The 26,958-nt window shown below is 40.6% G+C and overlaps 6 protein-coding genes across 6 annotated transcripts; 5 read left to right on the top strand and 1 right to left on the bottom strand.

The window, feature by feature from the left end:
* Positions 1-4,872: 4,872 nt before the first annotated feature.
* On the top strand, positions 4,873-5,526 carry LOC6739475 (general odorant-binding protein 56d). Its single transcript, XM_002076339.4, has 2 exons — positions 4,873-5,013; positions 5,081-5,526. The coding sequence occupies exons 1-2, from the start codon at positions 4,966-4,968 to the stop codon at positions 5,426-5,428; spliced, it is 396 nt and encodes a 131-aa protein (XP_002076375.1). The 5' UTR covers positions 4,873-4,965; the 3' UTR covers positions 5,429-5,526.
* A 2,036-nt stretch (positions 5,527-7,562) lies between these two features.
* LOC6735303 lies at positions 7,563-8,716 on the top strand. The gene is made up of 2 exons (XM_016181513.2): positions 7,563-7,712; positions 7,913-8,716. Exons 1-2 carry the CDS (start codon positions 7,644-7,646, stop codon positions 8,549-8,551), a joined length of 708 nt encoding a protein of 235 aa, XP_016028653.1. The 5' UTR covers positions 7,563-7,643; the 3' UTR covers positions 8,552-8,716.
* Positions 8,717-9,368: 652 nt separating this feature from the next.
* LOC6735302 (general odorant-binding protein 56a) lies at positions 9,369-9,928 on the top strand. The gene is made up of 2 exons (XM_002082226.4): positions 9,369-9,454; positions 9,517-9,928. The coding sequence occupies exons 1-2, from the start codon at positions 9,395-9,397 to the stop codon at positions 9,868-9,870; spliced, it is 414 nt and encodes a 137-aa protein (XP_002082262.1). The 5' UTR covers positions 9,369-9,394; the 3' UTR covers positions 9,871-9,928.
* Positions 9,929-10,199: 271 nt separating this feature from the next.
* On the bottom strand, positions 10,200-10,985 carry LOC6735301 (general odorant-binding protein 56a). Its single transcript, XM_002082225.4, has 2 exons — positions 10,826-10,985; positions 10,200-10,642 (listed from the first exon to the last, which is right to left on the bottom strand). The coding sequence occupies exons 1-2, from the start codon at positions 10,883-10,885 to the stop codon at positions 10,283-10,285; spliced, it is 420 nt and encodes a 139-aa protein (XP_002082261.1). The 5' UTR covers positions 10,886-10,985; the 3' UTR covers positions 10,200-10,282.
* Positions 10,986-20,670: 9,685 nt separating this feature from the next.
* On the top strand, positions 20,671-23,125 carry LOC6735299. Its single transcript, XM_002082223.4, has 7 exons — positions 20,671-21,155; positions 21,226-21,392; positions 21,498-21,890; positions 21,957-22,133; positions 22,197-22,480; positions 22,540-22,685; positions 22,757-23,125. The coding sequence occupies exons 1-7, from the start codon at positions 20,882-20,884 to the stop codon at positions 23,053-23,055; spliced, it is 1,740 nt and encodes a 579-aa protein (XP_002082259.1). The 5' UTR covers positions 20,671-20,881; the 3' UTR covers positions 23,056-23,125.
* Positions 23,126-23,606: 481 nt separating this feature from the next.
* Positions 23,607-24,090, top strand: LOC27206605. The gene has a single exon (XM_016181515.3). The coding sequence runs from the start codon at positions 23,754-23,756 to the stop codon at positions 24,009-24,011; it is 258 nt and encodes an 85-aa protein (XP_016028652.1). The 5' UTR covers positions 23,607-23,753; the 3' UTR covers positions 24,012-24,090.
* The last annotated feature ends 2,868 nt before the right edge of the window (positions 24,091-26,958 follow it).

Raw genomic sequence — 26,958 nt, 5'->3', positions numbered from 1 at the left:
CACAAATAAGAATTTTATATTGTAAATTCTGTTTTTTCCATCTGAATAATAATTATATGTATAAAATAAACTAAACATAATATAGTTCTATTTTCCACCTTTTTTTGTTATAAAACTCATTAAAAGGCAAAAAACTAAACATTGCAATGGAAAAGGGACCAACCATGCGTGGGATAAGTTTTTTTTTAACTTTGTCTTCTGGCGCCAGCGGAATGTGTGTATTAAACCCATTTGGAGCCCACCTCATTACACACTAAAAAAAGCAATCGAGCATCAAATTACAAAGAAAATAAAATGCAAATAGGTTTTGTCCTTTATATTCAGGTTGTTCCTTTTTTCCCCAGAACAGAGTCTCCTTTTTTTCCATCAAGTTTATCCCTCGGACGAAGTTCCAATTTCATGCAGCTGACCACGGACCCTGTAATTGTAATTGCCGGGCTGGATTGGAGTGGATTAAACAATTTCCACATTTAACATGGCGCCCGTCTTTAACCTTTGCCACAATAAATTTTTCCGGGCTTTTCCTCGCCGTTTTTCGGTATCCTGGCTACCCGGTTTGGAGCTTAATTTTGGTGGCAGTGATAAGAATTTTTAGCGACGCTGTCATTTGGGGGCTTTGGCTTTTACGAGGCGGCACAAAGGACGCATGTCCTTGTTGTGCGTCTAATTAGATGCTTTGCCTAATTAGTTGGTTTTATGTGAGACTCTTTATGCCCCTGGATTACCTTTTCGGCTGAAGTTCGCCAAGTTAAGAAGTCTTTCTTTTCGCCAGCTGCAGGATAAGCCGACTCGTCGATATGTGGCATAAAGATTACACAGAGGTGCGATACCAAGCTGAGAATGTTATAAACTTAAACGTTTATTAAAAATTCCGAGCGCACAGGAAAATATCCACAGCATCATGACAATAATGCGAACGAAAGCAGCGCGTTTGCTGCTGATTTTCGCAGCTTGAGATTTTCCATTTTTCCCATCATCGGGCTGGGTGCTTCGACGGCTTTCCCCCCGTTTGGGTTTTTCAATTTCTTACAGAACGAGCACTGCATTCCTTCACCTGGCCCGTCTTTGATGCGTTATATGACAGGGTGATAGGGGGATAGGAGGATTGGAGGTTTCGAGGTCTCGAGGAGCAGCAGCTACAGTTCGGTCGGAGTTCCATATGAACTCCGCATCCCAGCCACTGACTGGCCCCTCAACCGAATTGAACTTGTCACAAAAGAATTCATTTTGCAGAGCTCGGAATTTTCCGGCAGTTTCGGGATGCGGCGACGGGTTCGGAAAATGTGCGTTGAAAAGCTTTGTAAGCTTTGCTTGACTGTTGGCCCGTCCCTATGCTTTTCCCCCTTCCTTTTGTGTTTCGCACATTGTCCCTTATCCAACGCTCCATCGGTTCTGGGTTCGTTAACTGGAATTCAATAAATATTACTAAAACACTCGCATACGCATTCGCAATCGCCTTTTTCTTTGCGTTTTTATTGGGATGTCGAAGGGAGACAAGAGCGGATTCCAAGAAAAAAGGCCAGTGCAGACATTTTCACATAATTTCCCCCACTTGTGATCCATTTTTAGGGCCTCCTCCACTCGTATTCCCGCCGGACAAGTACATTTTGGCTTATTTTATGACGCGTTTTGTTACCAAAACGAAAATTTTTGGTAATACCAAGACATTTAATTGCCTAATTGTTTTGTTTTTGGCATTTTATTGCAGACGGGTCGCTTTTTATGGAGCAAACCCAGCACGCCACTTTTTTATGACTTAATTACTTAAATGCGTTTTATTTTGCATGCGGCCATAATCGTAAACAAATTATAGAAGTGGAAATTATGATATCTTTCCCAGTTTTAATGCGTGCCTTGGGAAAAAAAGATTATCCATCGGATTGTAGCATACTTTTTATACAAATACAGCAATTAAAAAAAGAGACATTATAAAATGTAATCCCAACGTAAATAGTTCAAAACCTACCCATCTTTAGCAAATAGGCCACTATATTTGCACAAGTTTTTGGCTTACGTTTCATCTTTTCATCAGCAAATAGTATTCTATGTTTCGCTGGTACTGGGCCCTCATTATAATTTAAATTAACTGAATTTGCTTTATTTGATTTAACTGGCTTAGTGTTCCACTGCCTTTGTGGTCCATTGAGAATGTTCTGCTCCAGTTGTGGAAGAGCCAAGGACGCTGGAAGGGGCCTTTCCGTATTTATTAGCCACGCTGGGTTTTGACCCTAAAAGGGGTGCCTATCCTATCCCATCTGGTGGTGGCTCTGGTTTCCTTTCGGCCATCTCTTTTTATTTTCTGAAATTAATGCGGCAAACACTAATTAATTGCGCAGGTGTTGCAGCTGTTCCATAGCTCTCTTGTTGTTGCTTCCGGTGTTGTTATTGCATGGGATAAGCCTAATTGAATTTCTGTAGCTTTTTGCTAGGCTTGCGGAATCGGGAGCTGGAGGTCCTATCTCGCCATTGGTTATAATTAATTACACAGCTGCCATTATAGGATACCGCCTGCATTTATTATCTTTAAATTATTGATTTTTATCGGATATGTAGGGGAAGAACTGCCACAATTACCGATTTCCAGTTATTAACTGAATTGGTATTATTAACTTTTAGTGAGAGCTGAAAATATTTTATTATAAACTTTAACCTTGCATTCAATTACTAATCTGTTGGTCTAAATAAAACTTCTGATTCTAGTTCAAATGATTTATGAAAATTGAAACTTTAGTAGCTCGCATAAGCACTGACCGTAATCAAATTCACGCTTTGCACTTATTTAATTGTTTTTCTTTTTAATTTCCCATAGCTAATAAATTGACTTTTATGAGCGGTCATGAGAAGCTCGTAAAATTTGCATATGACTCCTAGCCGAGCTTTTGGCTTTAAGTCGGGGTCCTTCAACGCTTGACAGCATTATTATTATGTCAACGTAATGTTGTCGTCAAATAGTTTTTCGCGTGACATTTGCATTTCAGTTCAGCTGAGTTGAGTTGAGTTGAGCCCTCGGGTCCGATGACATTTCATTAGCCGTTACCAGTTCTTCGGGCACACATATTTAATAACGTGTGCCATTGTTTTTCATTGTCGTTTTATGTGCTGTTTATATTTTTATGGCATGCCATATAGTATTTAATATTTATATTATATATGAGTCGCATGCGACATTCCCTCCCGTTCTATCATGTCTGCGATAAAATAGTTTTATTCCTTTCCACTAAAGGAAACTTTTGGGCACAGCGAACTTCTTCACCAGGTGGAAAAGCTCCACCTCCTTGAACTGAAATCAAACTACTTGAGGAGCCAGCCACCGCTTCGTGTTTGCAGTTATTATTGTCTATAAATCGTTGGAAGGTCTCCGATAGGAGCTGTGGGGCATTATACACGATGACATTATGAATTTATTACTATTTAAATATTTTACTTTTGTTATGGCCCTGGCAGGCGACGATGGGCCGCAATAATCGTCCTGACATTTGTTTTCCCTGGCGTGCGTAACTATTTACGAGTTTGCTCCGGTAACTTCGTCTCCGAAAGTCGAGGGGGTGGTGACCCAGGCACCGGGATATAGTTTGAGTAGGTCATGAATTATCGATGCTGTCAGCAGTAAATATTGATAAAATATATGAGGCAAAGTTCTGGCACGTAGGCATCAACTTTGGCAACTGCGCCTCTATTACCATAATTAAATAATTCGGGCAGTTAGCCGACTTAAACGGTTCCGCTCAAAACTCATGCATAAATGTACATACATCAGCAAATCACCCGAATGTCACTTTAATTGTTAATCAGCTAGACATATCTGTGCCACAAATTAATTAGCAAACCAGTTTAGGTTGATCGCACGGACTTGAGATTTTGAGAGTCATCTGAATATTTGGACTTTGATACCGGCACTTGACTTCAAACTTTGGACAAAACCAACAAAACAATAAAAATAGGTAGGAGAACAACTGACAAACTTAAAACGGGTTTGACGAATCAGGCGATCGTCATTAATTTTATCATGTAATAGCAGACTTATTTCAGAGTTAATTTTAAAAATCGGGCCTATTAACAAAATTATTTAATTATTATTAATGGCATTAGAATGACCAAGAAATAATTTGTTGCTGTACCTCATTACCTTATAAATATGAGAAAAATGTAATAATAACGAGGAATTATCTATATAAGAATTAGAATTATATTTATATTTTTTTAGGGCTTACAAATAATTCAAGCATCTCATGGCCCCCGTTGACTTATATCAAATTTTAAGTGTCACTAAAAATTTTTCTAAGTAAAATAAAATGTTGCTTTTATATTCTATTCTCTGAAAATCCGCGCTCATGCTTTACATGCACTTTGGTTTAACACCTCCATAAAAATCAACGTTAGATTGTTTTTCAAGTTTAAGGTTTGGGAGTTACGAGTATTGTTAAATCAAATTAGTTGACGTTGACGCTTCGCTGGGCACTCTGACCCTTGGGAAGTACAACACACTTTTAATCGGTGGAAAATCTGAAACTACAATTAGCACTTACATTATGGCTATGAAATGATTTTAGCCTTATAATAAGCTCGAGTCTGGGGCATTAAGGCCAATTATAGGTACAATGGGAGCCGCAGTGAACTTGCTTCATTAACTGATTCGAGTATCGGTTGAACTTTAAACCGAAATGGCAAACAAAAAGTGAGTCAGTTTCGGGTTATCAGATAAATCGCAGAGGGCTTGAAGCAGACAAAACAAAACGTCGAGAATCATTAAAACGGCGATTTAAATAAACTTACCGGTGTATTGATGTGTGTATGTGTAATAATTGCTTATACAGTGTGATCAGCGGAGTAGAGCGAAAACAAAAAGCTATAATCAAAACAAAACTCTAGCGAAGCTGCATTCAAAATCGTATAAAAGCCAGATGCTAACCGAATAAAGTCAACAGTTTCGATACCAAAGGGTTTTCAACAACATCTCTACCGAAAATGAAGTTCCTGATTGTCCTCTCCGCCATTGTGGCCATTTCGGCTGCCGTAAGTTATATATTTTCTGATCAAAGGGGTCGTATTGCTAAGGGTATCTTTTGAATGTATCTTATAGGAACTGCAGCTATCCGAAGAGCAGAAGGCGGTGGCCCATGCCAATGGCGCCCTTTGTGCCCAGCAGGAGGGAATCACCAAGGATCAGGCGATCGCCCTGCGAAACGGCAATTTCGATGACTCTGATCCCAAGGTGAAATGCTTCGCCAATTGTTTCCTGGAGAAGACCGGATTCCTGATCAATGGTGAGATCCAGCCCGATGTCGTTCTGGCCAAGTTGGGACCCCTGGCCGGCGAGGATGCCGTGAAGGCCGTTCAGGCCAAGTGTGATGCCACCAAGGGAGCGGATAAGTGCGATACTGCCTATCAGCTATTCGAGTGCTACTACAAGAATCGCGCCCACATCTAAACGCCCAAGCTCCGTTATTCTATTGTGTGATAATCTAACTGTGACTTGTTACTTATATTGTTTTAGTTCAGTATATCAATTCGTAAACAAAAAAATTAGATCTATAAATGTTTTGAATAAAAAATTCAATAATATATTTCCTTTTTAACAAAAACTTGACCAGAAACCTTTGCGAGCCTATGTTTCATATAGAAGATTATGGTAAAACCTTTTACTAGAATATCACTTGGCATTTGTTAATATTTTGAATATTAATGTTAAACTTTTGATAAAAAACTTTTTATATGTCCAACCCAAACTTAAACGAACCTTCCAGGGAAATAACTTACGCAACTTACGTCAACCCCTTACAGAGAACGCCTTTTATTGTGTCTCAAAGGAAATTAAGGCGAAATTCTTATACATAATTACTTATGCATATTCGACTTGTCAATGGATGCTCCACTGTATGACCCATTTGCGTTTTGGCCACGCACCCATTTGCATAACAGTGGGCCGTCATTAAGGACCAACCACTGTCAGACCGTCGTCAGGGGCTTAAGTCCCTGGTACAGAGCGGCGATCCCAGAGGCATTTGGCCGCTCATGTTTGGCATAAATATTGATGAGCGACGGCAAACTTATTGGCACAAAGACCTGGGATCTCCGGGATACAGGATGCGTTTGGGGGTCGAGCAAATGAATTGGACACGGGGAGCCGTGTTTTTAAAAGCCCAAATCCAATTAACAAATCATTAAACATTCATTGAGCACGTGTCGCAATTGCATTTACTGGTTGAACATGGATCAGGTGGCATAGGAGGGAACAATTGCTCCGACTTTGGCTGTGACTTTGGCTTTTGGGGAGTTTGGATCGCAGCCAGGGTCCATAATTCATTTTGTCACTTCCTGGGGTCGGTCTGGCTGTCATGTCACTTCCATTTAGCATCCGTTTCAGTTGCAGTTGTCTGCACAAGAGCTGATGGCCGATGGCCTTCCCGGCCAACCGAACAAACAATCACTGATGCGTTTACTAATGTCTATTAAAAAGGCAGCCCAATCGAAGGATTCCACCCCCTCGAGCTAATGCATTTAAGTAGACAGCCATGGCGGCTTGTCAAAGGAGCCAACACGCGTGAGATGGTAGCACATTGATGCTCGACATCAGCCTTTGTCTTGGCCGTCTTGTTTGACTTGTCTTGCTCCCGTTAGTTGGCTTTCAATGGCCAAGGACCAAGGATATCGCTGGAGTTGGGGCTGGGGTTGAGTGCTGATGCTTTGAGGGGGAGGCTTTCCCTGCGGTTCTCACATTAATGTAATTTAATTTTATAAAAACTTCGCTGCAGGGTGGCTGCCACTGTCTTGTTTCATGCTCCGATGTCTCTCGCTTTTTGTCCGTCCATGTGGAGTTTCTTTGATCTTAAAGACCAATATGTGATGTGGCTGGGGATGCTGCGGTTGTGTTTCCGATTATCAGCAGAAGTCTGTTATTAAGTCCGTCAATTAGAGTGGTCCATAGAAAGAAGGAGTTCAAGAAAACCAGTTGCTGTGGCTTGAACTAATGTGATTGAATTTGTTTGCAATACAACTAGACTAGTAAGGAATATAATAACTCTATCTAAGACGGGTTCCTGTTCTTTGTACTATCATTTTTTCGCATCCAGCTTGTAACCATTTCCATAATCTAATTTAAACTTCAGCCTGTATTTTTTTATGTTTCCACACTTATGAAAAGAAAAACCCACATTGCTTGCAAAAACAAATTTGTCAATAATTACTATGATTATTTTAATTGAAATTGCAAACAATGGTTGTACCGTTTTTAAAACACCTTTATAGAGCAGTACTTAAATGTTTTGTAGATTCATCTACCAAATTGAACCTAAAACTTTTTGCAAACCATTTTGTATTTGTGCAATTATAGAGGCCATTAAATAAGTCAGATGAGTGTTTTTGGCGAATGCTAATTTGAGTTCTCACCCAAAAATGCTATTGGCAATCCACTGATGCATGACACATTATATGCGATGTATCTGAATATGATTACCTGATGGGCTTAGCAAGTGAGGCATGAATATGATTTTGTAATCGATTTGAACAACAATTAAATAGCAATTCAAAACGATTTCTGATCCATAAAGACTACTCTATAAAAGGCTTTTGTTAAGTCGCGACAGGCTCTATAGTTGAAAAGTTTTTATAGTAAATCGTCAACAAAATTTTAAAATATTTCTTAGATGTATTTTCGAGCCAGTTTGATGGCATTGCTTTGCCTCACTCTTAGTGAATTCGTTCCTAAAGCATGGGTAATGTTTTTCATATATTATATATCTTTTGTAAATTCAACTTATGTAGTACTTGGAATTATATGTTTTATATTTACAAGGTAAATATTAAAAAAAGGGAAGTGAATCAAATTTTCTAAAAACTAAAAATATCTCCAAATGACATATTGGAATACATGGAGACAATATTTAATTTTCATAAAAATGCATTTCATCCACAGACCCGATCGCTTACCGTCTCGCTGAACATGTCCATGACCCGAACCCTGGTTCCAGATCCGCCAAATGGAACAGAAACCAAGCTCAGCCAGGAGATGCTTAGGGCTTGTATGCGCAGGACCGAGATCTCAATGTCGCAACTGAAACTCTTTCACATGAGCCTGATGAACAGCGACTACAATAATGACAACGATATAGCCCCTACGCCAGTTCAGTCCATTGGCGATGTGAATAACCTGGGTGATCTGGACTTCAATGGCAACTCGCAGATGCCCTATCTCGATCTGAAGCATAATGAGCCGCTGCAGTGCTTTGTAAGCTGTCTGTATGAGACCCTGGATCTGGATAGATACAATGTCCTGCTGGAGGAGGCCTTCAAGAATCAGGTGCAAACAATCATACAGCATGAGAAGGCGGAGATCAAGGAGTGCAGTGATCTTCAGGGCAAAACACGATGCGAGGCAGCCTACAAGCTGCACCTGTGTTACAATCACCTGAAAACTCTAGAGGCGGAGCAGCGTATCCGTGAGATACTCGAGCGGACCGAGGCGGAGAACGAGGGATTCGGTCCGGAGGGCAGCGACTTTATCGACGGCATACAGCATTCCGGAGAAGCAATGACCACCACTAAGTCGGAGTAGATAGCTGTGTACTTGTGGGTCTTATTTCTTATCGATGTTTGCTATATAGAAAATCCACTTATTATTTAAATGTATGCATGAATAAGTATTTAAATTGTAACTTATTCAACTTTTGAGAGTTTTAAAGCTATAAAATAAAAACAAGAGTTTTGCATTTCAGAGTAATTAGTTTAAAGAATTCTAACTACATCATAAGTTGCTTTATTAATTAAAATCTTTAATATTTTCCTGATGTGTTTGAAAAATTGAATACCATATAATAAGGCTCAACTTTGGGCTCAACCTTTTTCTAAAGGTTTTCAACGGTTCTATAGTATAGTTTTGGGCTGATTGTTAAGTAAACTAATTGATTTGAATGTAAAAAGAAGAAAAGGAATGTACGCAATTTTATAATACATAAAATAAGTAAGTAACCATTTCCCAATCATTAACAAACTAATTATAAACCCCATATTATGTTGTTATATGTTTTTATCGCATAAAGAATTTTTTGTAGAAACTTAGATAGACAAAAACCATTTCACTCAAAACAAAAGAATCTATCTTAAAACAAGAAAATCTATTCCACGCACAATAAGTAAATAAATCCAAAGTCCAAACAAAGCTCACTGACCCGAATGATCATTTAGGCAGCGATGATTTAACGCCTACTGGTTGAAATGGGAAAATTGGTTCTGAATTAAAAATAACCCAGTTTAAAATTATTCAATTTAATTAATTGAATTTTAATAAAATAATAACTTGATTGGCAAAATTAAGTCTGCAACTTATACATGTTAAGAGTATTTAAGCCATTTTATTGTGAACGAAATTCAGTTCGACGGTGAATTTAGCTTTGTAAAGATGAAACTTATCTACTTGTTGGTTGTATTCCTAATTTTCGCTTTAAGCGAACTAGTAGCGGTAAGTTGGATGAAACTCTGCTTTAGGGATAATGCATCCTTTTATTCACATTTTTTAAACAGGGCCAGTCATCTGCGGAACTGGCAGTCTACAAGCAAATTCAACAGGCCTGCATCAAGGAGCTGAATATTGCTGCCAGTGATGCTAATTTGCTGACCACCGACAAGGAGGTGGCGAATCCCTCGGAGTCGGTGAAGTGCTATCACAGCTGCGTCTACAAGAAGCTGGGTCTCCTGGGTGACGATGGAAAGCCCAATACCGATAAGATCGTCAAGTTTGCCCAGATCCGTTTCAGCAGTCTTCCGGTCGATAAGCTAAAGAGTTTGCTCACCAGCTGCGGAGCCACAAAGTCAGCCACCACCTGTGACTTTGTCTACAACTATGAAAAGTGTGTAGTTAAGGGTATTAGTGCCTAATATTAAAACAATAAAGCAGTTTAAGTGTTCAATGCACTCATACATTTAATTATGCAAATTGAAAACGCCTAATGACCTGACTTACACACGAATATGGATTATAATCAGCTTACGCGAAACAGGGCTTGAGAGCCTCAATTAAGCTGTGGCCAATTCGCCACTCACCCCTCTTTTGCAGAATGTGCACTTGTTCCATGATAGCATTGAATCAAATTAAACAGGCTGATTTAATAATAACAAGGATTTAATGTATTGTTGCGTTTCTATTAACCCAAACTCAAACATACCTATAACGCATATTACCAGCTAATATAGAAAACAAAGCAAAGTTTCATTTGACAAAGAATTTATTTAAATTTTGTTACTATTTTTCCCGAATCACAATTTGCCAAGCATTAACTTCTTAACTTCTTTAGGCCTTAGCCTCGGGGGCGGGCTTGAAGCTCTCGAAGCATTCGTGCAACTTGGAGGCGGTATCACACTTGTTCTCGCCCTTGATGGACCTGCACTTTTCCAGAGTCGCCTTGGTCTTCTCCTCGCCAATGAGAGCGCCAAGCTTCTCCAGGACCACGGACTCCTGCAGCTCACCGTCCTTCAGAGTTCCGACCTTCTCGAAGAAGCAGTTGGCAAAGCACTTGATGTTCTCGGTGGGGTTCTTGAAGTCCTTGGCATTGACCTTGGCCCTTTCCTCCTCGGTAAGGTTCACTTCGTCGGAGCACTGCTCACGATGCTGCTTGGCCAGATCCTTCTGCTCATCGCTCAGATCAAGGGACTAAGAAAATGATAATTAAAGGTTTTAATAACAAAAACTTTTAGCAAAGTCTTTTACTTTATATATCCTGAACACACACCAAAGGATTGATATATGCTTATAAATATTACACCTTATAGGGTCTAATAAAATATTCCCCTATAATTCTAGTGTTTAGTTTTCTTAACTTAAATTCAAACTCACCGATCCAACAGCCAGAGCCACAAAAAGAGCACTCAAAGCGATCACGAAGTAGGAGTTCATGTTGAGAAATACTTTGACTTGCTAGAACGTTGGGGAAGTTCTGATGCCGATATAGGATGGGATCGCGGCTTTTATACCCGGCTTGGTTGCCAATAAAAGCCGGTTTCTCTTTATGGCCGCGGGCAGTGATCCAACTAAGCCCAGCTGATGGCTTTGCTTTTGGATTTTTGTTTTTGTTTTGGTTTTAGATTTCTGTTTGCTATCTCTCCCATTTCCTTTGGTCTAGCTGAGTTCTTTTTTTTTGCAATCTTGGCCAGTACTTTCGTCTATTTGTGGCCCGCGGCCAGGTAGACAATCTGAAGTTATGGTCGCTATGAAAGCATGGTTCATTAAACCGCCTTCTACCTCGCCAACCTGGGGAATCGAATCAATTATACAGATAGAACGCAGACGTGGTACAGACAGGGACGCCTCAAGTGGTCTCCAGATCGTAGGTCGCTCAAGTTACTCCGTCTGGAGTTGGAGCTGAAATTGTGGCTGCTCACTCATTATCGCTGCACTCTATCAAAAACTTTCCACTGCTGCCCCATACCAGGTGGCAGATCCCAAGCTAAAGGCACAATAACCATCCGACAACGCCCCAGTCGGATTCTGATTCAGATATATATCTATGTATCTGGGCGGAGAGGTGTGGCCAGGCGCGTATTGAAAGTTGAGAAGCAAGCGCAAGGAGACAGACGACGACGGCAAAGTTTTTTCATTTGAATCCTATTATTTCAGCGTAGTTGTAATCTTATTATCCACGAGATGACAGCAAAATGACATTTAGAAAATTTCACGCTGTGTGAAATGTACAAAAAGAAAATGCGGGAATGCAGGAAAGTCAGTGCGTGTGGGTGGTAATGCTGATGCTGAGACTCAGACCGAGGCTGATGGAATCGAGCCGGAGTCGGAGTTGGATCCAAAGTCGTGGCCGGGATCCGGAGTTTCTGATTGGGACTGCGTACTGTGGCCAAGCCATCCATCCCTTCTCCCTCGCAAAAACCTTCGTCTACTTCTTTGAGTCGGGCGTGTTTTTCACAAGTTTTCCACTGACTTCTTCTGCTGTCGCTGCCTTCCTTTTAATTTCAATTCTGACATTTGTTTGTCTGCTGTCAAAATAAAGTAGCTTTGGCGCTAAAGAAATAAACCATAAGATTGCGATTGAAAATTTTCCAACGCACACGCAGACACCACAGCCCCCTCCACCGCCCAACCACCACCCCCTGACCAACCAGTGGCTGAAAACTTTTCGCTCTGACGCAATAATAATAATAAACTAAAGCTTGTTTGACTTCTCCGCAAATGCTTTGAAATCCTTGTGTGGTAATCTTAATTCAATTTGCTTGTGGTGGGGACAGTCGACTTGAGTGATAAACTCTGGCGTTACACATGCAAAGATTGTTTGTTGGAAGTAAGAAAAAACCTGGCAATTTAATCTGAAAACTTTATAAAAATAATGATTTCGCAGGAGAGTAAAAGCATTTTAGGAATGTTAACAGGTGGGAATTAGTTTTTGTTGGCTTTCCCTTGGACGTAAGCTTTGTATGAAGTTAGGAATTTTACAAAGTTTTTTTGGATATCGGTTAGTTAAAAGAAATTACATTCGAACGTATTAAGGAAAATGCAAATAAAAGTGACGCTTTTCTACAAAAGGTTAAAGGTGCTTCCTTATGTGACCATTTAAATATCTAGACAAACAGGATTAATTTCTCAAAATTTGTACATTCTTTTTCAACTTTCGAATCATTAACAAGGCAAAAATGTAATATTTGTTCAAGCTTTTTTCTAATGAACCAGAGCTGAGCTAGGGATGGCTATCCCTATAGAGCACAAGGCAAAACCATGAAGAGCATAATCAGTCTACAAGCCCCCGTCCAATGCCGCCAAACTTCAGCTAGAAATTAAGTACAATTTTCATTTTAAATTAAGCTGCCACGGCATCCCCGCAGAGCAGATCCTGCTCAGCTTTCGACGTCATTAATCACCACAGAACACAGACGCAACAACAACATGCTGGCCAAAGAGCATTTGTCAGAGACTTTTGGGTTACTTTCTTCGGTGGGGTGAAGCATTTTCTAATCGCCCCCATGCAAAGTAAAAAAAAGGAAGAGAGTTGGAAAAAGTTACGCCCAAGAATCAGCCCGTGTACACATGTCAGGGGGTTGGCTTAATACCCCCAACTATGAAAACTCCGGCCTGACGACGACCCACCTGTCTGAGTTCTATTTCTGTGAGAAAAATGGTCGCTAAATTTGCGTGAAAAGGCAAATAATTTGAAATTCCCAGGGGTTCTAAATAAGTAAATTTAAATTGCATTTGTATGCGTTCAAAAATTTTTTGCCTTTCCCTTCTTTATTTTTGAGGGTCTGGGCGCTTGTTTGTTTTGGCCATAGCAAGTTTTTGTTTGCCACTGTTGCCGTTATAAATTTGCGTGTCAAAAGCGACGAGGTGAAGGTTTTCCGCTTAATTTTTTTTTTTTTTTTGATGTTTCGCATATGCGGAAGGAAGTTTTCCCCCCAAAAACCCCCATGCCAGGCTTTCCGCCATGTCTATGTGTTTGGCCAAATGTTAATGTCCTTATCAGCGCTTCAGCATTTTTACATGTGTCCGCATTTGAAATATGCGGCAATGGTAAATGTTTTTCTGGCACTTTGCATGCACCCATATGAAGGAAATGCAGAACGGGGTGGGGATTTTCTTTTTGCCGCTCCTGTTGCCGCTTCCGCTGCAGCTGATGTCAAGTGTCAAGTGTCGGACAGTTGAAGTTATTTATTATAACGACAATTACACCAAACCTACCAACAGCTGGCCAACAGCTCACGTCAGAGGGTTCTGCGGGTTCTCCTATGGCCATAATTACATTTCCCACGACTCTGGGGCGAATGGAAATTAGAAAATGCCGAAAAACGGAAACGGAAGTGAGCGAACTTCGCGTTGGTGTGTGCCATGTGTGCTTTCTTATTGCCTCTGCCACGCCCGTTCCGCCTCTCACGCACACACACATATGAACACAAGTCCTTTTATCGAGTTTCCGCATCCATCGTCTCAATCGAAGCCATCCTATACCCCGAAATCGGTGAAATTTGCTAATGTAATGATGCTTAAAAGTGTTTCGAAGTATTCCTTTGCCTTGTTTATTTTTATTTAAATGCCAGCCAGCATGTGTGGGGGCGTTTGATTGAATTGAAAATGTTTTGCCAAAAAATTTCCATTCAACTTCGATGGCTGTCTGCTCTCGTCTCAGCTCCGCCTTTCCTTCTCTTCTAGTTTTGCATTCAAGGGTTGAGGCACGTTGCGAATAATTTGCTAAATGGCTTAAAGCAAGTAGCGGGACGAATTGAAATGCTCAAAAGCCGCAAGAACATTAATAGCCACACTGGACGTGGAGCTTGATGTTGCCAAAATCTCTGTCTAGAGCTACTGGGGAAGTTTTGCCGCTTTTATTGCTGTATCAATAAAATTAAACTTAAATTAACAACCCAAATGAGTAAGACGCTTTCGGATGGGAATCGCAATTTAAATTGATTGGGTTGTCGTGACAAACAAATTTATCTATATATGGTACTCGATGCCCTCAATTATGGCTAATTATAATTGCCTCAAGTACAAGTTCAACGTAATATTTGGAAAAACCCCTTGTTAATTGTATAGCTGATAAAGTTTAAGCGAAATTAGCAAACACTAACATGGTAAAAATATCTTATCGCAATGGAAATATGTACATATACAGTTAAGGTGGCTAAGAGGGTACACATAGAGTTCTTATAAAGTTAGTAAATGAATACTTTTTTTGCCTTTTTCTATTTAAATTTTCGCATAAGCTGAGCAACAAGAAAATCAAATTTTTTTCATGAGATGCCAGCGTTATTAAAGGTCTCTGGAATACTATGACACCCCACAATTAGTTAGTTGAAATTATCACTATAAAATGCCATCTGCAGCCAGCGGCATTTCAGCAGCTTTAGCACCAACCACTCCAACCATTCATTTTGAGCCACTCGAGCATGTCGATACACACACTTGTGACCAAGAATCTCAGCTCCCAAGGACCCTTTCCTTTGGCTAAGTTCAATGCCATAAGTCGTCGTCTCTGACGGTGGTTTCTTTTTTTACGTAGCTTTTGTGGCTCTAATTCCATGTGTTCTGTGGGCATATTTAACGAGCGCCTGCTGTGCCACTCCAGCCACTATAATATGCCAAATTAAAACTTTAACTAGCGCGCCGAGAGTCCTACAGAGTCAGCATAAAGAGCAAGTGCAGCACAGCCAGCGACAGACTGTCATCATTATCATTAAGAGACACACACACACCCGACTCGTTTTCGCACCTTATCCGGCGCTTATGACACTGGGAAAAATGCATTAAGCTAAAAATTTTTAAAATCAAAGTTTTAATGATATAATAACAAATCACACAGACGCAGAAAAGCCCTTTACTATCGAATCAAAGATTAAAGTAAAAGTACCATATGTACACACTTAAACGAGACTTTATTTTGGGTCATTTAAATTATGAAATTAAAAAATCAAATTAAAAGTTTTCAGAAGTGGAATGTTTTTTTGTGAATGACCGCACTATTTCTTTCAGTGTTTTAGTGCTGCTTTGGCCGTATTATTGTCGCTGTAGTTGGCACTGAAGTGGCCGCATGAAACAGTCGCCCAAAACTGACACAGTCGTTGGAAAGTTGGGGGAAAGCTGCGACGATGAGGTGCAGCTTCCGTTGCAGTTTGTTTTTCCTGCTCCTCGCAGACGGCTTAGTGGCATAAGCATCAGCATAAGGACGAGTGGGTGTGGCATCCGATGTGAGTGCCATGCCGCATTAAAAACAAAACGAAGGCGTTAATCTTTCGAGCAAACCTAGTCCGTCTACATAACTCTGCTTGCACTTTGGCCTAACATAATTTATGCACTGCAACTAGACAGAAACTATGCGAATGGGCGTGGCAGGCGCCCACTTCCCTCCAGCATACGTAATTACACACTTCGGGATAATGCCAGAGCGTTAGTGGCAGCCACTTTGCATCATTGTGAATGTGAAGCACAGGAAATGAAGCAGGAAAGGCAAAAAACAATCAAGAATGCTGAATAAATAAAGTCAGGAAATTGTATACAAGAGCCAGCAAGAGGCATTAAATCGCATTGTCTCCATGGAAAATAATTCAGGTGTTGAGAAATAAAAGCCCCTTAAATGATTACTAAGACATGTCTAAAATGTAACTAACGCTTATTGAGATAAAAATGTGGTGAAAAATGCAATGAAATATTAAAAAAGTTACAATTTTGTAATCTTCATGGCATTTGAAGTCCTTGCCATGGGATATTTTTGCAACTATTTAAATGGCATATACTTCCAAGAAATTTCCATATACAAACGGAATTCTATATCAAATAATATTCTTGTATTTCTGGTTTAGTAGCACCTGAGATTGTGTTTTGATTGACAACCTTTATAAGTGGAGATAAAATGGTTCGAATTCCTAATCAGCACTTAACAAAACTGCTTTTGGCCATTGCAGGCAATCGAAACAGTAAACTTTAGCAGGGTCTTAAATTTTATGTCAATCGGTGGAAAACAATCCAAATGTTCCACAATAGACATCCAAACCCTTGAGCTTTGTTCGAAGCACTAACTAAACCTCAGATTTGGCTCTCCGATTTTTCCAATTTCACTCAATATAGCGACGCATGCGTGTCGTAGTACCACTTGGAAACGCTATGATGAAATATGGCGCCACTGTGCCAGGAAAATCTCAAGTTATTGGTACTCTCAGTTTTCAGCTATAACTTGGATTTTTGTCTCTTTAGGACTCTCTTTTTTCACCAGCTGATGGCCCGAAGTTATGGCTAACATCGCGCCTCCGTCGCCCAAAAGCGTGCTTCGGTTTTTCCTTTTAGGTTTTCCCTTGGCTGTTTTCCGCTGCCTTTCGTGAAAATGCCTTGGGTTGAGTTGAGTTTTTGGGTTCGAGGTTTAAGGTTGGGGGTTTTTCGGGGTTGGGTGACCGGGAGCAGCGACTCTTTGTTGCTTTTGTTGGCACTCTGCTGCCGCTCCTGCTCCTCCTACTGCTTTCAATTCAATTTTTCGCCAGCTGTTGTGCTTAATTTGAACTTTAAGCATTTTCCTTGTTGTTGTTTGGGAATTTCCGGCTTTAATGCGGCATTTCTGCGGCTGGGCGACGAAAACAGCTCAATGTGAATCGGAAAATGGAGAGTAGGGAACCGATTTCGCAGCGTTAAGAAGTCCTTTGTGGGTCAACCAGTCAGCCTTTTAACCGCTAATGAAGACTTATTTCGCAGCACAGCAAAGGCAATGCACTTATTTATGGTTAGGCCGTAGTATTTCCCATCCGAAATATGGACCAGTTGACAGTATAAATAATGTGTTCCTTTGCCAGAATTTATGGCACTTGTATGTCTTCTGGTCTTCGGCATCCACTTGGCTGCTATAAATTAGAGCCACCGACCAGTCCGACCTTAAATGCGAAGTGCGTGTGTGTATGGCTACTGGATCTCCACCTCCAACCGCATCCATCCACTCCCCCTCAAATACGTACACACACAAGCATTCCCGACACGCAACAAAACACACAGATACCATTGGTACACTTGTATTATGGCAGCGGCTTTTGAGGTTTTAAAGCGTTTTGAGGTGACACATAATGATTAGCCAGCCATTAATTGCTTAGCACTCGAGGCACTCGATTACACTAATTAGGCGTCTTATTAACCTTAAACACATACACAGTTACAGAACTCCTTCGGGGCATTCGTATTTATTCCGTGAGTGTCCTTAAAACTACAATCTTTAATAAATTCCTCTATAAATTCTTATGAAATTGTGCAGAAACAGCAGCAGGGACGAGGAGGTCCATGGTGATGATGGGGCGGTCCATGGTGATGTGGCGGTCCGTGGTGGCCTCCATGATGCGGGGGTCCGCCATGATGCGGGGGTCCTCCATGCCCATGTCCATGGCCTCCAGGTCCTCCGTGTGGTGGTGGCATTATTCAGATATTTTCGCAAACTTTGAAGTACGTGTGGATGGGTCCAACTCTTATAGGCAACTAAATCCATATTGTCAGGGCAAATCTAATCAAGACCTGCCTCATAAAGATAAGGACTATCTAATCTGTATAGTATTGCTTACTAATCGATAGAAGTGTTTGTTAGCACAAACATTGGGATATTATGATGACCATGGCGATGAGTAAGACCTTGTAAATACCTGAAGCTGAATTAGTCATGACAAATAAAATGAGGAAAACCCCTCTAAGGTCTCCTCCTGAGATAGCCATATGTACAATTTTATTAGAAAGATAATCTTTTAAAAGGTGCGTCTAGTTTCTGTTAACGATAAGATTAAGCTTCCAAAATGATAAAAAGTACACTACTATTGGGGCTTCGCCAAAGCATTTTCTCTATTATACCTTTAAAAATGCGATATTTCCAAAGTAACATATACAGCTTTAGGATTCCTGAATAATATAACCCTAGAGATAACAAATGTAACTTTCAATGGTAATCTATTTCAAGGTATTTCCGATTTTATAAAAGGTTTGTTGGTAAATCGATAAGATAATGGCTTTCAAATTTTGTGGAATTCTGTGTTTATAAGTCCCCCCAATCGATCAACATTATTCTATGGAAATCCAAATAAGAATTCAAATGTTCCTGGAATACACGACATATTAGCTTTCTTCTGAAGCCATAACTCCATTTGCAATTTATTTACTGCCCTTACCAATAAAGCCTTATTGTACTTAATAATTGTAGAATACGAACTTTCCACCAATCTGATTTTGTCAATTGCCATTGAGTTTGCCATAGTGCACATATAGTTCATGCGAGTGGAGCAACTTGATTTTAATTCCTGATAAAGAAAAGGCAGTCGTGGCCATGTAACTATTTTCTTTACCCATGACATGACCCAGAAAAGTATGGCGAAAATTCGCCAAGCCAAGTGCAGGCACATTCGGCAAGAAAACGGATGGAGCAAGACCAATGGCTTGGCTTTTTGAATTCAATTAATTTTATCTGCATCAGTTTTCCCTTATAATCGCATCACAGGGCGGCTCACATGCGAAACGGAAAACGACTAAAGGACTGAAGGACGAAGGGACGCTCTCTCGAAAAAGGACCGCAACTCGTAAAATATATAAAGTCATTGCAAAAGCCAATTTGTATATCAGCGTTGGCGGCTGAGGCCCGGCGATTATCAAACTGCGAAACTTACTTAAAATGCCCTCAAAAGGGGGTTTTCCTTGCCAAATGGAACGGTGAAAGGGGAGTTGGCCCTGCTTTCATGGTAACAATTACATTTCACAGATTTTCGTTTGGGGTCGCGTGTGCCGTTGCATGTTGTTGGTGCGGTCGCATTCGCGTCCGCTTTTCGCGTCCTTTATTTCGGGCTTAAAGGAGCTTACATTATCGCCGGGTTGGCAAAAGGCAAAACCCACACACCGGCAGGCGAATTTCCACTGGCTGATGGGCGACGTCTAAATATGAGAATGTTGTGTGAAAATGTTTAAAATCCACGCGAGCCTCTCCGAGCGCAAATGCTTAGCACGCCATAAGTGTCAGCCAGCCATGATTGCCTGCGGTTTTCCCAGTGTATTTTCCTGGCTGTTCTATATGTGAATACAGTCGCGAGCACCTAAATAGTGCTGGATCAACATAATATGCTTTATTAACAAATTAGTACAACTTGTATCTTATGGTATTTATTAGTTTTGTTTTGTTATTTAGTTTTGGCTAAAATACATTTTAATTTCATAAAAATTAATAACTTTTCAAAATATTAACATTATATATTATTTATGTTATATTCTTGTATTTACGTTACACTTTTTTGTGTTTTTTTTTATAAACTACTATAAAACTGATCACAGCTGTATATGTGTGGGTTTTATTCCTTTGGCCAAGGAGTGGCCACTTTTGCATACCTCCCCCTGAAAATAGCGTGGCGGGCGCTAAGAAAGGAAGTAAATAGTGGAAAAGGCATAAATAATAGCAAATAATACGGCGACAATGCGCACAAATTTGCCGCTAAAGTGTAGTCATTGTCGTGGAAAAAAATAAGAAAAAAATTAGAAAAGCAGTCCTGTGCGTGAGCTAAGCCACAGGACCTGCCTTTGCTTTTTGCATGATTTCGCTGTTTAAATTTATTACACATTAGATTTATGATCGCGTTGAGTTGCCCCTACTTCCCCCAACACTCCACCGCTTATCACTGCCCTTTGTGGTGGCTTTAATTTCATTGTTACAACTTCTATTTGAACTGGGTGTGAAGCATAATTTATAGGTGGCCGTGTGGCGAGTTTGTGCGAGTTTTTAAGTGATTTCTTTCGCTCGGGTGCCACTGGGCATGCACAATTATTGGGTGGCCTGTGCCACTTCTGTCACTCGCCTTGCGGTCAAATTTTCACAGCGGTTTTCCCCCGGCTTTCCCCTAGTTTTCCCATTTAATCACAGGTTTTGGATAGCCTTGCGTGGCTTTTAAGCGCTTATTAGAAGTGTGACAGAATTCGAAGTTGAAGAGGAAACGGAGACGCCCCCTCACTTGCCACTTCCATTTGACACACACGAAGGCCCACACTAATAATATGGGGCAAGCATTAGTTTTGCCTCGGAGTACAAATAGTTGTGTATAAATGAAAACTTTGATCAAAATAGGAGAAAAGAATTAAACAAAACGTTTTACGGCTGATTCAATTCTTTTCAGGAAACTAGGAAAAACAAGGACTAGTAAGAAAAATAGTTCAGGTAAAAGCTAATAAATCATAGGAAGCGTTGAATTTAGTTTCTTTTAAAATACTGATGTTAAGCAGCACATATCACAACAGATCCCACTCCTTTCAACCCACGTGTGTTTTAATCTTTATTAAATTTATAGTAAAATTAACATCCAAGTTTTAATAACACTTTAACACTTTACCAAGTTGTACACAATACTCATTTTAAGAGCGTGAAAACGATACCCAAGAGAATTTCGGCAAAACTAGTGAATACAAGAAGCCAAAATGACGTCGATTGTGGAGATGCCGAGGGCCAATTTGGAGGAGGCCTTGCCACCATGGATGAAGATAGACTGGTCGGACGAGGTGCTCCACGACATTTACAGGGACTGGGGAACGTACTATTCCCGCCGCCGTCGGGAGAACTTCGCATTGCACTATCTAAACAAGGCACTCGCCTTGGAGCCAACGGATCACATGACCCTCTACAAACGATGCCAGAGCAAGAGGAAGGCTGCCCAGATGCTGGGTGCACTGGATGACAGCCGGGCAGCTGCCAGTGAGTAGTTCAAGGATTCGGAAGGGACTTTTTAATAATTAGTTAATTTAATTTTAATTCTATTTAACAGAGCTCGCACGCAGTGTGGATGGCGAGGAAAAGGCCATAATCAATCTCGATATTTGTGATGTGCTCTACGAACTAAACCAGTTCGAAAACAGCAAGGCTGAGATGCATAATAATATGAGAGTTTTTATTGGTAATAAAAGAAAGAGCTTCGAGCAGCGTCAGTTGGTGGTAAGATTCAACGTTAAAAAATATAATAAAATAAAATATTTTAAATACATATAAGAAATATATAAAACAAAGGAAAATTATAATTGAATCAATTCTTACACATAGGTGGATGGCGTAATCAAAGATGTGACTGGTGAGGCCATGTCAGCCTTCTTTACCAAGAATTTGAAGACCGTCAGCATTGTTCACGATTTGATCAAGGAAAGGGAAAGGGTCGATAATCGACCCTTGTGGAAAATACTTAAGGAGCAGGGCAAGTGCGATGTGCAGAGTATTCCGGAGGTTCCGGAGGAGATGCTCTCGCCCATGGAGATTGCCCGCAGAAAGCGCGCCTTTAACATCTTCCACCAGAGTTACATCAACGACTCCTGGATCGATGTGCTCTTCATGAAGATGCTGTGCAAGAATCCGAACCTTTTGCTACCCCAGTGCAAGGAGTCCTCTTACTTCCTTCAGCAGCTTTCTAGCAAGCAATACGAGATTGTTCGCAAGTTTATGGTGAGCTGGATTATAATGGGAATTTTTAGCCGTCGGTCCTAAGCCGGGTTTTTCCCCTGTCCGCAGAAAATGCTGCAGTCCCGCTCCCCACTTTACCTGGTCAATTATCTGAAATACGGCAATAAAGCCATGTCGGATAAATACCGTGAGGCCTACCTGTTCCGCGTACAATATCAGACACATCGTAACATGAACCAGGCTCTGAAGGAGATTAAGGCACTCCGCAAGGCCAAGAAGGTTCAGGTGAGTGATTTTAAAATTGACCTACTAGTTATAGATTGTATTGCATTATTTACTTCTTCATAGCAATTGGCGAAATTCGTGGAGGAGCTAATGGGCACATATGTGGTCCTGAAGACGGCCCGTGTGATGTGCTGGAAATTTGAGTTCCTTAACGAGGTGTACAACACAATGGCTTTGACTTTGGCCGAACAGCTTCGAGTGCCTAAAGGCTTCACGCCCCATGGTAGTAATGCTATACTAAGGCTGCTCCGTCTGCCAGTGGAAAGGATCAAGGATTTTGTTCCTGTGACATTTGGGGACCGAGCACCAGAGCCGGAGGGCAACGATCCAGCAACTACAAGGGCCAAGTACGAGAGAAATACTCATAATCCTAATATAGACTTCTTTAATCTGTCTTATATTTCAGGAGGTTAACTGCGCGCCTGGAACATCGAATGGTCTTTGCCAAGTATTCGATCGAAAAGTGTTATTTGTTGCACCAGATTTCGCAATCTTATTTGGACCAAGGACGTCATTCAGAGTGTACTTACAATGCTCGCAAGGCAATTAAAGGTAAAATTATTTTTTGTATAGATCAATTCCTATACCATTTAATATTTTTCTTTTTTATATATATATTTTAGAGAGCAAGAACTGCAATAGTAATCTGTGGAAGTTCCTCAGTGTGGTTCAGATAGTCAAGGCCAATGCCATTCTGCACAAGCTGGAACAGACCAAGGAAGCCCTAGAAGATGCCCTTCCCATCGCCCATTTTCTGAAATCTGCAGAGTTGATTCTCTTCATAGAGAACTGCATGGCGTGCAACACGGAGGATTCGATCAACAAGCGGGCCACCCTAATGCAGTCGCGCCGGGTGAGCAAGTCGGAATCTGTGGCCACCCACTCGCTGGTCAGCGGCCAGGATGACTCCCAAGGAGGTTAATATTATATACTTGACTATTTTCCATTTGTTTTACTATTTTACGGTTACACAAGTAAATGTAAATTTTAAATATTTGTGTTTTAATTTAACTTGTTACTAAATGGAAACTCAATTTTTAAAGAGCTTAAGAAAATGCTTGACCTAACAAGTAAACTTAATAAAAATGGAAATACCAGTACTGGCTTTTTTTAGAAAGCGTTTGGCGCCAAGTTTGGAGACAACAAATGGGGTAAATCGTTCGAATGAATTTTTAAAATCTAGAGATAGTCGATTTTTTTGCATTGATTAATGCAAAAATGATTTTTTATATTACATTTTTTGCATATTTAGCTTGTAAGAAATTGATGAATGGGAATGAATTTGCAAGTATGAGCTAATGTTTATAAGCGAAGTTTTGTAAATAATTGGGTGTGTTTTTCTATGAATATTCAAATGTGTCCCACTGTACCTGTACTTTTTCTATTTTATTGGCGTGTACACAAATTCGTAATCAGGGCAGGGCATTGATCAAATGCCTACCGGCTTTAGATAATAATGAGTAAGATATTTCCACCAAACTGCCAACCATTTGCGTTCGATGTTTCAGTTAAAGGCGCGTTACCGAACGGGGTTCACTTAGTCGAGCAGTTTAGGCCAGTTACTAGTTATCAACTAGGAGTATTCGTCATTAAATTAGTAAAAAAAATAAAGCAAGGAGAATGTACAACGCAGGCTACCAGGTGGACGTGATCGATCCCTATTATCAGCCGCCCGTGGAGGTGGTGAATGTGATTGGACCCCCGCCCCCCGTGGAGGTGATAATGCCCTCGCCCGTTTACAACCAGCCGGTGGTTGTGGTGGAGCAACCCAGCTACAATCAGCCAGGACCCCCCCAAGGACCCAGTGACGCCGAGTGCTGCATGCTGCTAGGAGCCTGTTGTGTCATGGAGGAGTGTGGCCTGTGTGTCATCATGTAGAATGTGCTGTTGTCAAATGATTGCTATAAGAACTATGTAAACTAAACGCTAAATATAGACTGAAACTAAGGATGACTAATCGGAGTGATGATTCAAAGTTTGCATTCAAAGCGGTTTAAAAGGCATATCAATTTATTATACGCTGCAATAATGGAAAGTCAAACAAGTGGTTTTAAGTGCTGAACCTTTTTTGGATACTTGTGTATCTCGTGCTAACAAAAAATGTTTTATTTCAATTTAGCATTTGAACACATTACTTCAACAATACAATTTTGATATCACGCAGATAGATAGTTTCGATAAATCACAAACATCATAAAATCCATTGTCTGCTGATAACAGCCCTTTGATTTTACGAACTACCGACCTTGTAGCGCCTTTTTCTGATAAAACTGGTTGGTGAAATGTTTTCTTGCTAATACTCAAACATAAATATCAATAAGCATAGATTTTAATTTCAACAAGGAAACGGATAGATAGACTTTTAAGCGAGCGAGGTATCTTTTCCAGCTGAAAGCCAACCACATTTTTTGTTGCCAGCTGTCAAAGAAAATTCAGTGTCTACGTGTGGACACATTCATCCCCCTCTTCAGAGGGACACGCCCAGGCCCATTTTCTTGGGTTTCCTTTTAATAAATATAAAGCGTTAATTTGCTGCATAATTGCGCCATGCCACACCCAGGACTCCGTAGATGGGACCGAGAAAGGACGGACCCTTCCATCGCATGGCAGTTAAGTAGCGCAGCCTCGTGCTCCATCAGAACACAACTCATCAGAAAACTTGGGGCAACATGGTCTATACCCCATCGTGGCTCCCTTTTTCATGTCTTCAATGACAGTTATTTCATTTTTCTTGTTGATGTCTCTCCCTGCACTCATTAAATCAAGTTAAAAAGGCATATAGCACGCAGTTGCTGCCGATGTTGCTTGTTGCCGTTGCCATTGCCGTTTCCGTTGTAAGCCAAGCTGTTGAGTTGTTCTGGCCCCAACACTCTGTTGTTCTTGTGGCTGTCTTAGCGCAGTAAACAACAAACAGCAAACAGCAAACGACAAACGACGGCAACAAACAGCCAGGAACCGACGACAACGAATTTTCAAATAACATCTCACAGAACTCCAGAAAGGAAACAATAAAGCCGATGCGAAGAAAGCGAAACTCCTCCAGTCATTTGTGACTCGACTCGACTCGACTCTACTTTAATTATAATAACTTGGCAGCAGCATCGTCGTGTTTTTTGACATCATGGCTGACTTTAATGGCTCCACCGCAAATGGGGAAAACCGAAAAACACCTGACAAACAGCTACTTTCGGTATCCTGAAAATGGAGTTACGGCTCACATTCACCTCGAATATTGTTAAATGGTTCAAAAAATAGCTGCAGCTACTAAAAGTAATTTGGTGTCTGGAAAGATGGCTTTTCGTAAATGTTTCCCTCGGGAAACGGCTGAGTCACCTGTGTGATATGAACTCTTTATAAACTTACATGGTGGAGATAACAGAGAAAGCTTAAAGAACGGGGTTGTTACTCTGCCAAATTTCGGTAAATATATCTTGAAAATGTGAAAGATTTATTGTACACATGCACACATGTAATATCTTTGGTTAATAGATTACATGTTTTTGAGTAAAAAACGTAGATTTGTTTTTACTTTTCTATTCAAGGTTTTTTAATGAAGTCATGCACTTACAGCTTATATAGAAACTATTTTGATTGATTGCCCCCAACCGATTCCACATCTATTTGCCCGACTTTTCAAAGCCTCTTAGAGTCAACCCTCGAGATGTGTTGCAAAAAAGCATTGTAATCATAGAGTACAACTGGCCAACTAATGCATAATTCGTGTTTGCTGGGCACTGAGCAGCAAACCCACCCACCCGGAATTACATCCACCCACGGCGCCAATTTCCTAGCCAACCAAAATGAGGGTAGGTATAGTATATCTTCTACTTATAGTTGAGCTTGTTGCATTTCTTGCAAGTAATTTTGTTATGAGTTTTTACTGCTGCGGGGCGGTAATCCTTATAAATGAAGCAGCAAATTTGATGCTGCATGCAACGTGCCCTCGAAGGATCGCCATCTAGTTGATTCCCCTCTATTTACCACAGTTAGTTGACTTAATGCATTCGCCTTCGTCTCGCGCTAATACACGTTAATATCCTCTGAGCTATGAAATTTCGCTCATTTGTCAGGATTTAGGGCACGGAGGCTGGACACGGGAAATTGCAATTGTATTTCATTGTGATCTTGTTGCCGTTGGCTTTTGGCAATGATGATTTATTGGGGAGGCACGTGAGACCGCAGCCGGGGGAGCTGACGAAGGAAGAGTGGGCGTTTTGTTGGCCTCTGCCTCATTAATTTTTGCCTAACTGGCTCATTAAAAATTAATCCGTCATGGGACCCCGCCGTATCGATGGCTCAGTGGGAGCCCGTCTTCTAAGCGTCAGATCGGCTTAAAAAGCCTGGGAATAGGCTAACTGATTTCGGCTAAGCTCTCCTTTAAAAACAATCTCCAAGTGATGGACGGTAGCACTTGTTATACGAAGGATTAACGGTTTCAACAGCGACTTACACATATGGCGCTTAATCAAACGCTTTTAATTACCCAACATACTTAAGTGGATTTAGAAAGGAACGCGTTGATAAAGAGTACTTTGTTGTATTTTCTATAAATATACGTTTTATAGAAAACAATAATCAAAAAGTATTGTATACCTTAGGACGCATTTATAGGAGATTTCGAATATGGTTTGACAGCTGACTCCTTTTTTTACCAGTTCCATATTGCTAATTTCATTTAAATTTATATAGGGAACTCAATTAGAGAATGCATCTGCGTGCTCTCCTCCTAGTTTTCTGAATATATTCCAAATGTTTATTAAAACAAAAGGTCATGGCTGGGTGATTTAAGGGCTTGCTATGATATATTGTCAACAAAACAAGCCAC

The sequence above is a fragment of the Drosophila simulans genome, chromosome 2R, assembly GCF_016746395.2.
Source record: "Drosophila simulans strain w501 chromosome 2R, Prin_Dsim_3.1, whole genome shotgun sequence".
Taxonomy (NCBI): domain Eukaryota; kingdom Metazoa; phylum Arthropoda; class Insecta; order Diptera; family Drosophilidae; genus Drosophila; species Drosophila simulans.
Note: the sequence above shows the minus strand (reverse complement) of the source record. Positions and strands in the feature narration are given on the sequence as shown.

Coding starts and splice junctions, on each gene's coding strand:
- LOC6739475 (XM_002076339.4), top strand. CDS start 4,966: ATGAAGTTCCTGATTGTCCTCTCCGCCATTGTGGCCATTTCGGCTGCC. Junction 5,014..5,080: donor TTGTGGCCATTTCGGCTGCC/GTAAGTTATATA, acceptor TGTATCTTATAG/GAACTGCAGCTATCCGAAGA.
- LOC6735303 (XM_016181513.2), top strand. CDS start 7,644: ATGTATTTTCGAGCCAGTTTGATGGCATTGCTTTGCCTCACTCTTAGT. Junction 7,713..7,912: donor AATTCGTTCCTAAAGCATGG/GTAATGTTTTTC, acceptor TTTCATCCACAG/ACCCGATCGCTTACCGTCTC.
- LOC6735302 (XM_002082226.4), top strand. CDS start 9,395: ATGAAACTTATCTACTTGTTGGTTGTATTCCTAATTTTCGCTTTAAGC. Junction 9,455..9,516: donor CTTTAAGCGAACTAGTAGCG/GTAAGTTGGATG, acceptor TTTTTTAAACAG/GGCCAGTCATCTGCGGAACT.
- LOC6735301 (XM_002082225.4), bottom strand. CDS start 10,885: ATGAACTCCTACTTCGTGATCGCTTTGAGTGCTCTTTTTGTGGCTCTG. Junction 10,643..10,825: donor TGGCTCTGGCTGTTGGATCG/GTGAGTTTGAAT, acceptor TCATTTTCTTAG/TCCCTTGATCTGAGCGATGA.
- LOC6735299 (XM_002082223.4), top strand. CDS start 20,882: ATGACGTCGATTGTGGAGATGCCGAGGGCCAATTTGGAGGAGGCCTTG. Junction 21,156..21,225: donor TGACAGCCGGGCAGCTGCCA/GTGAGTAGTTCA, acceptor TCTATTTAACAG/AGCTCGCACGCAGTGTGGAT. Junction 21,393..21,497: donor TCGAGCAGCGTCAGTTGGTG/GTAAGATTCAAC, acceptor TCTTACACATAG/GTGGATGGCGTAATCAAAGA.
- LOC27206605 (XM_016181515.3), top strand. CDS start 23,754: ATGTACAACGCAGGCTACCAGGTGGACGTGATCGATCCCTATTATCAG.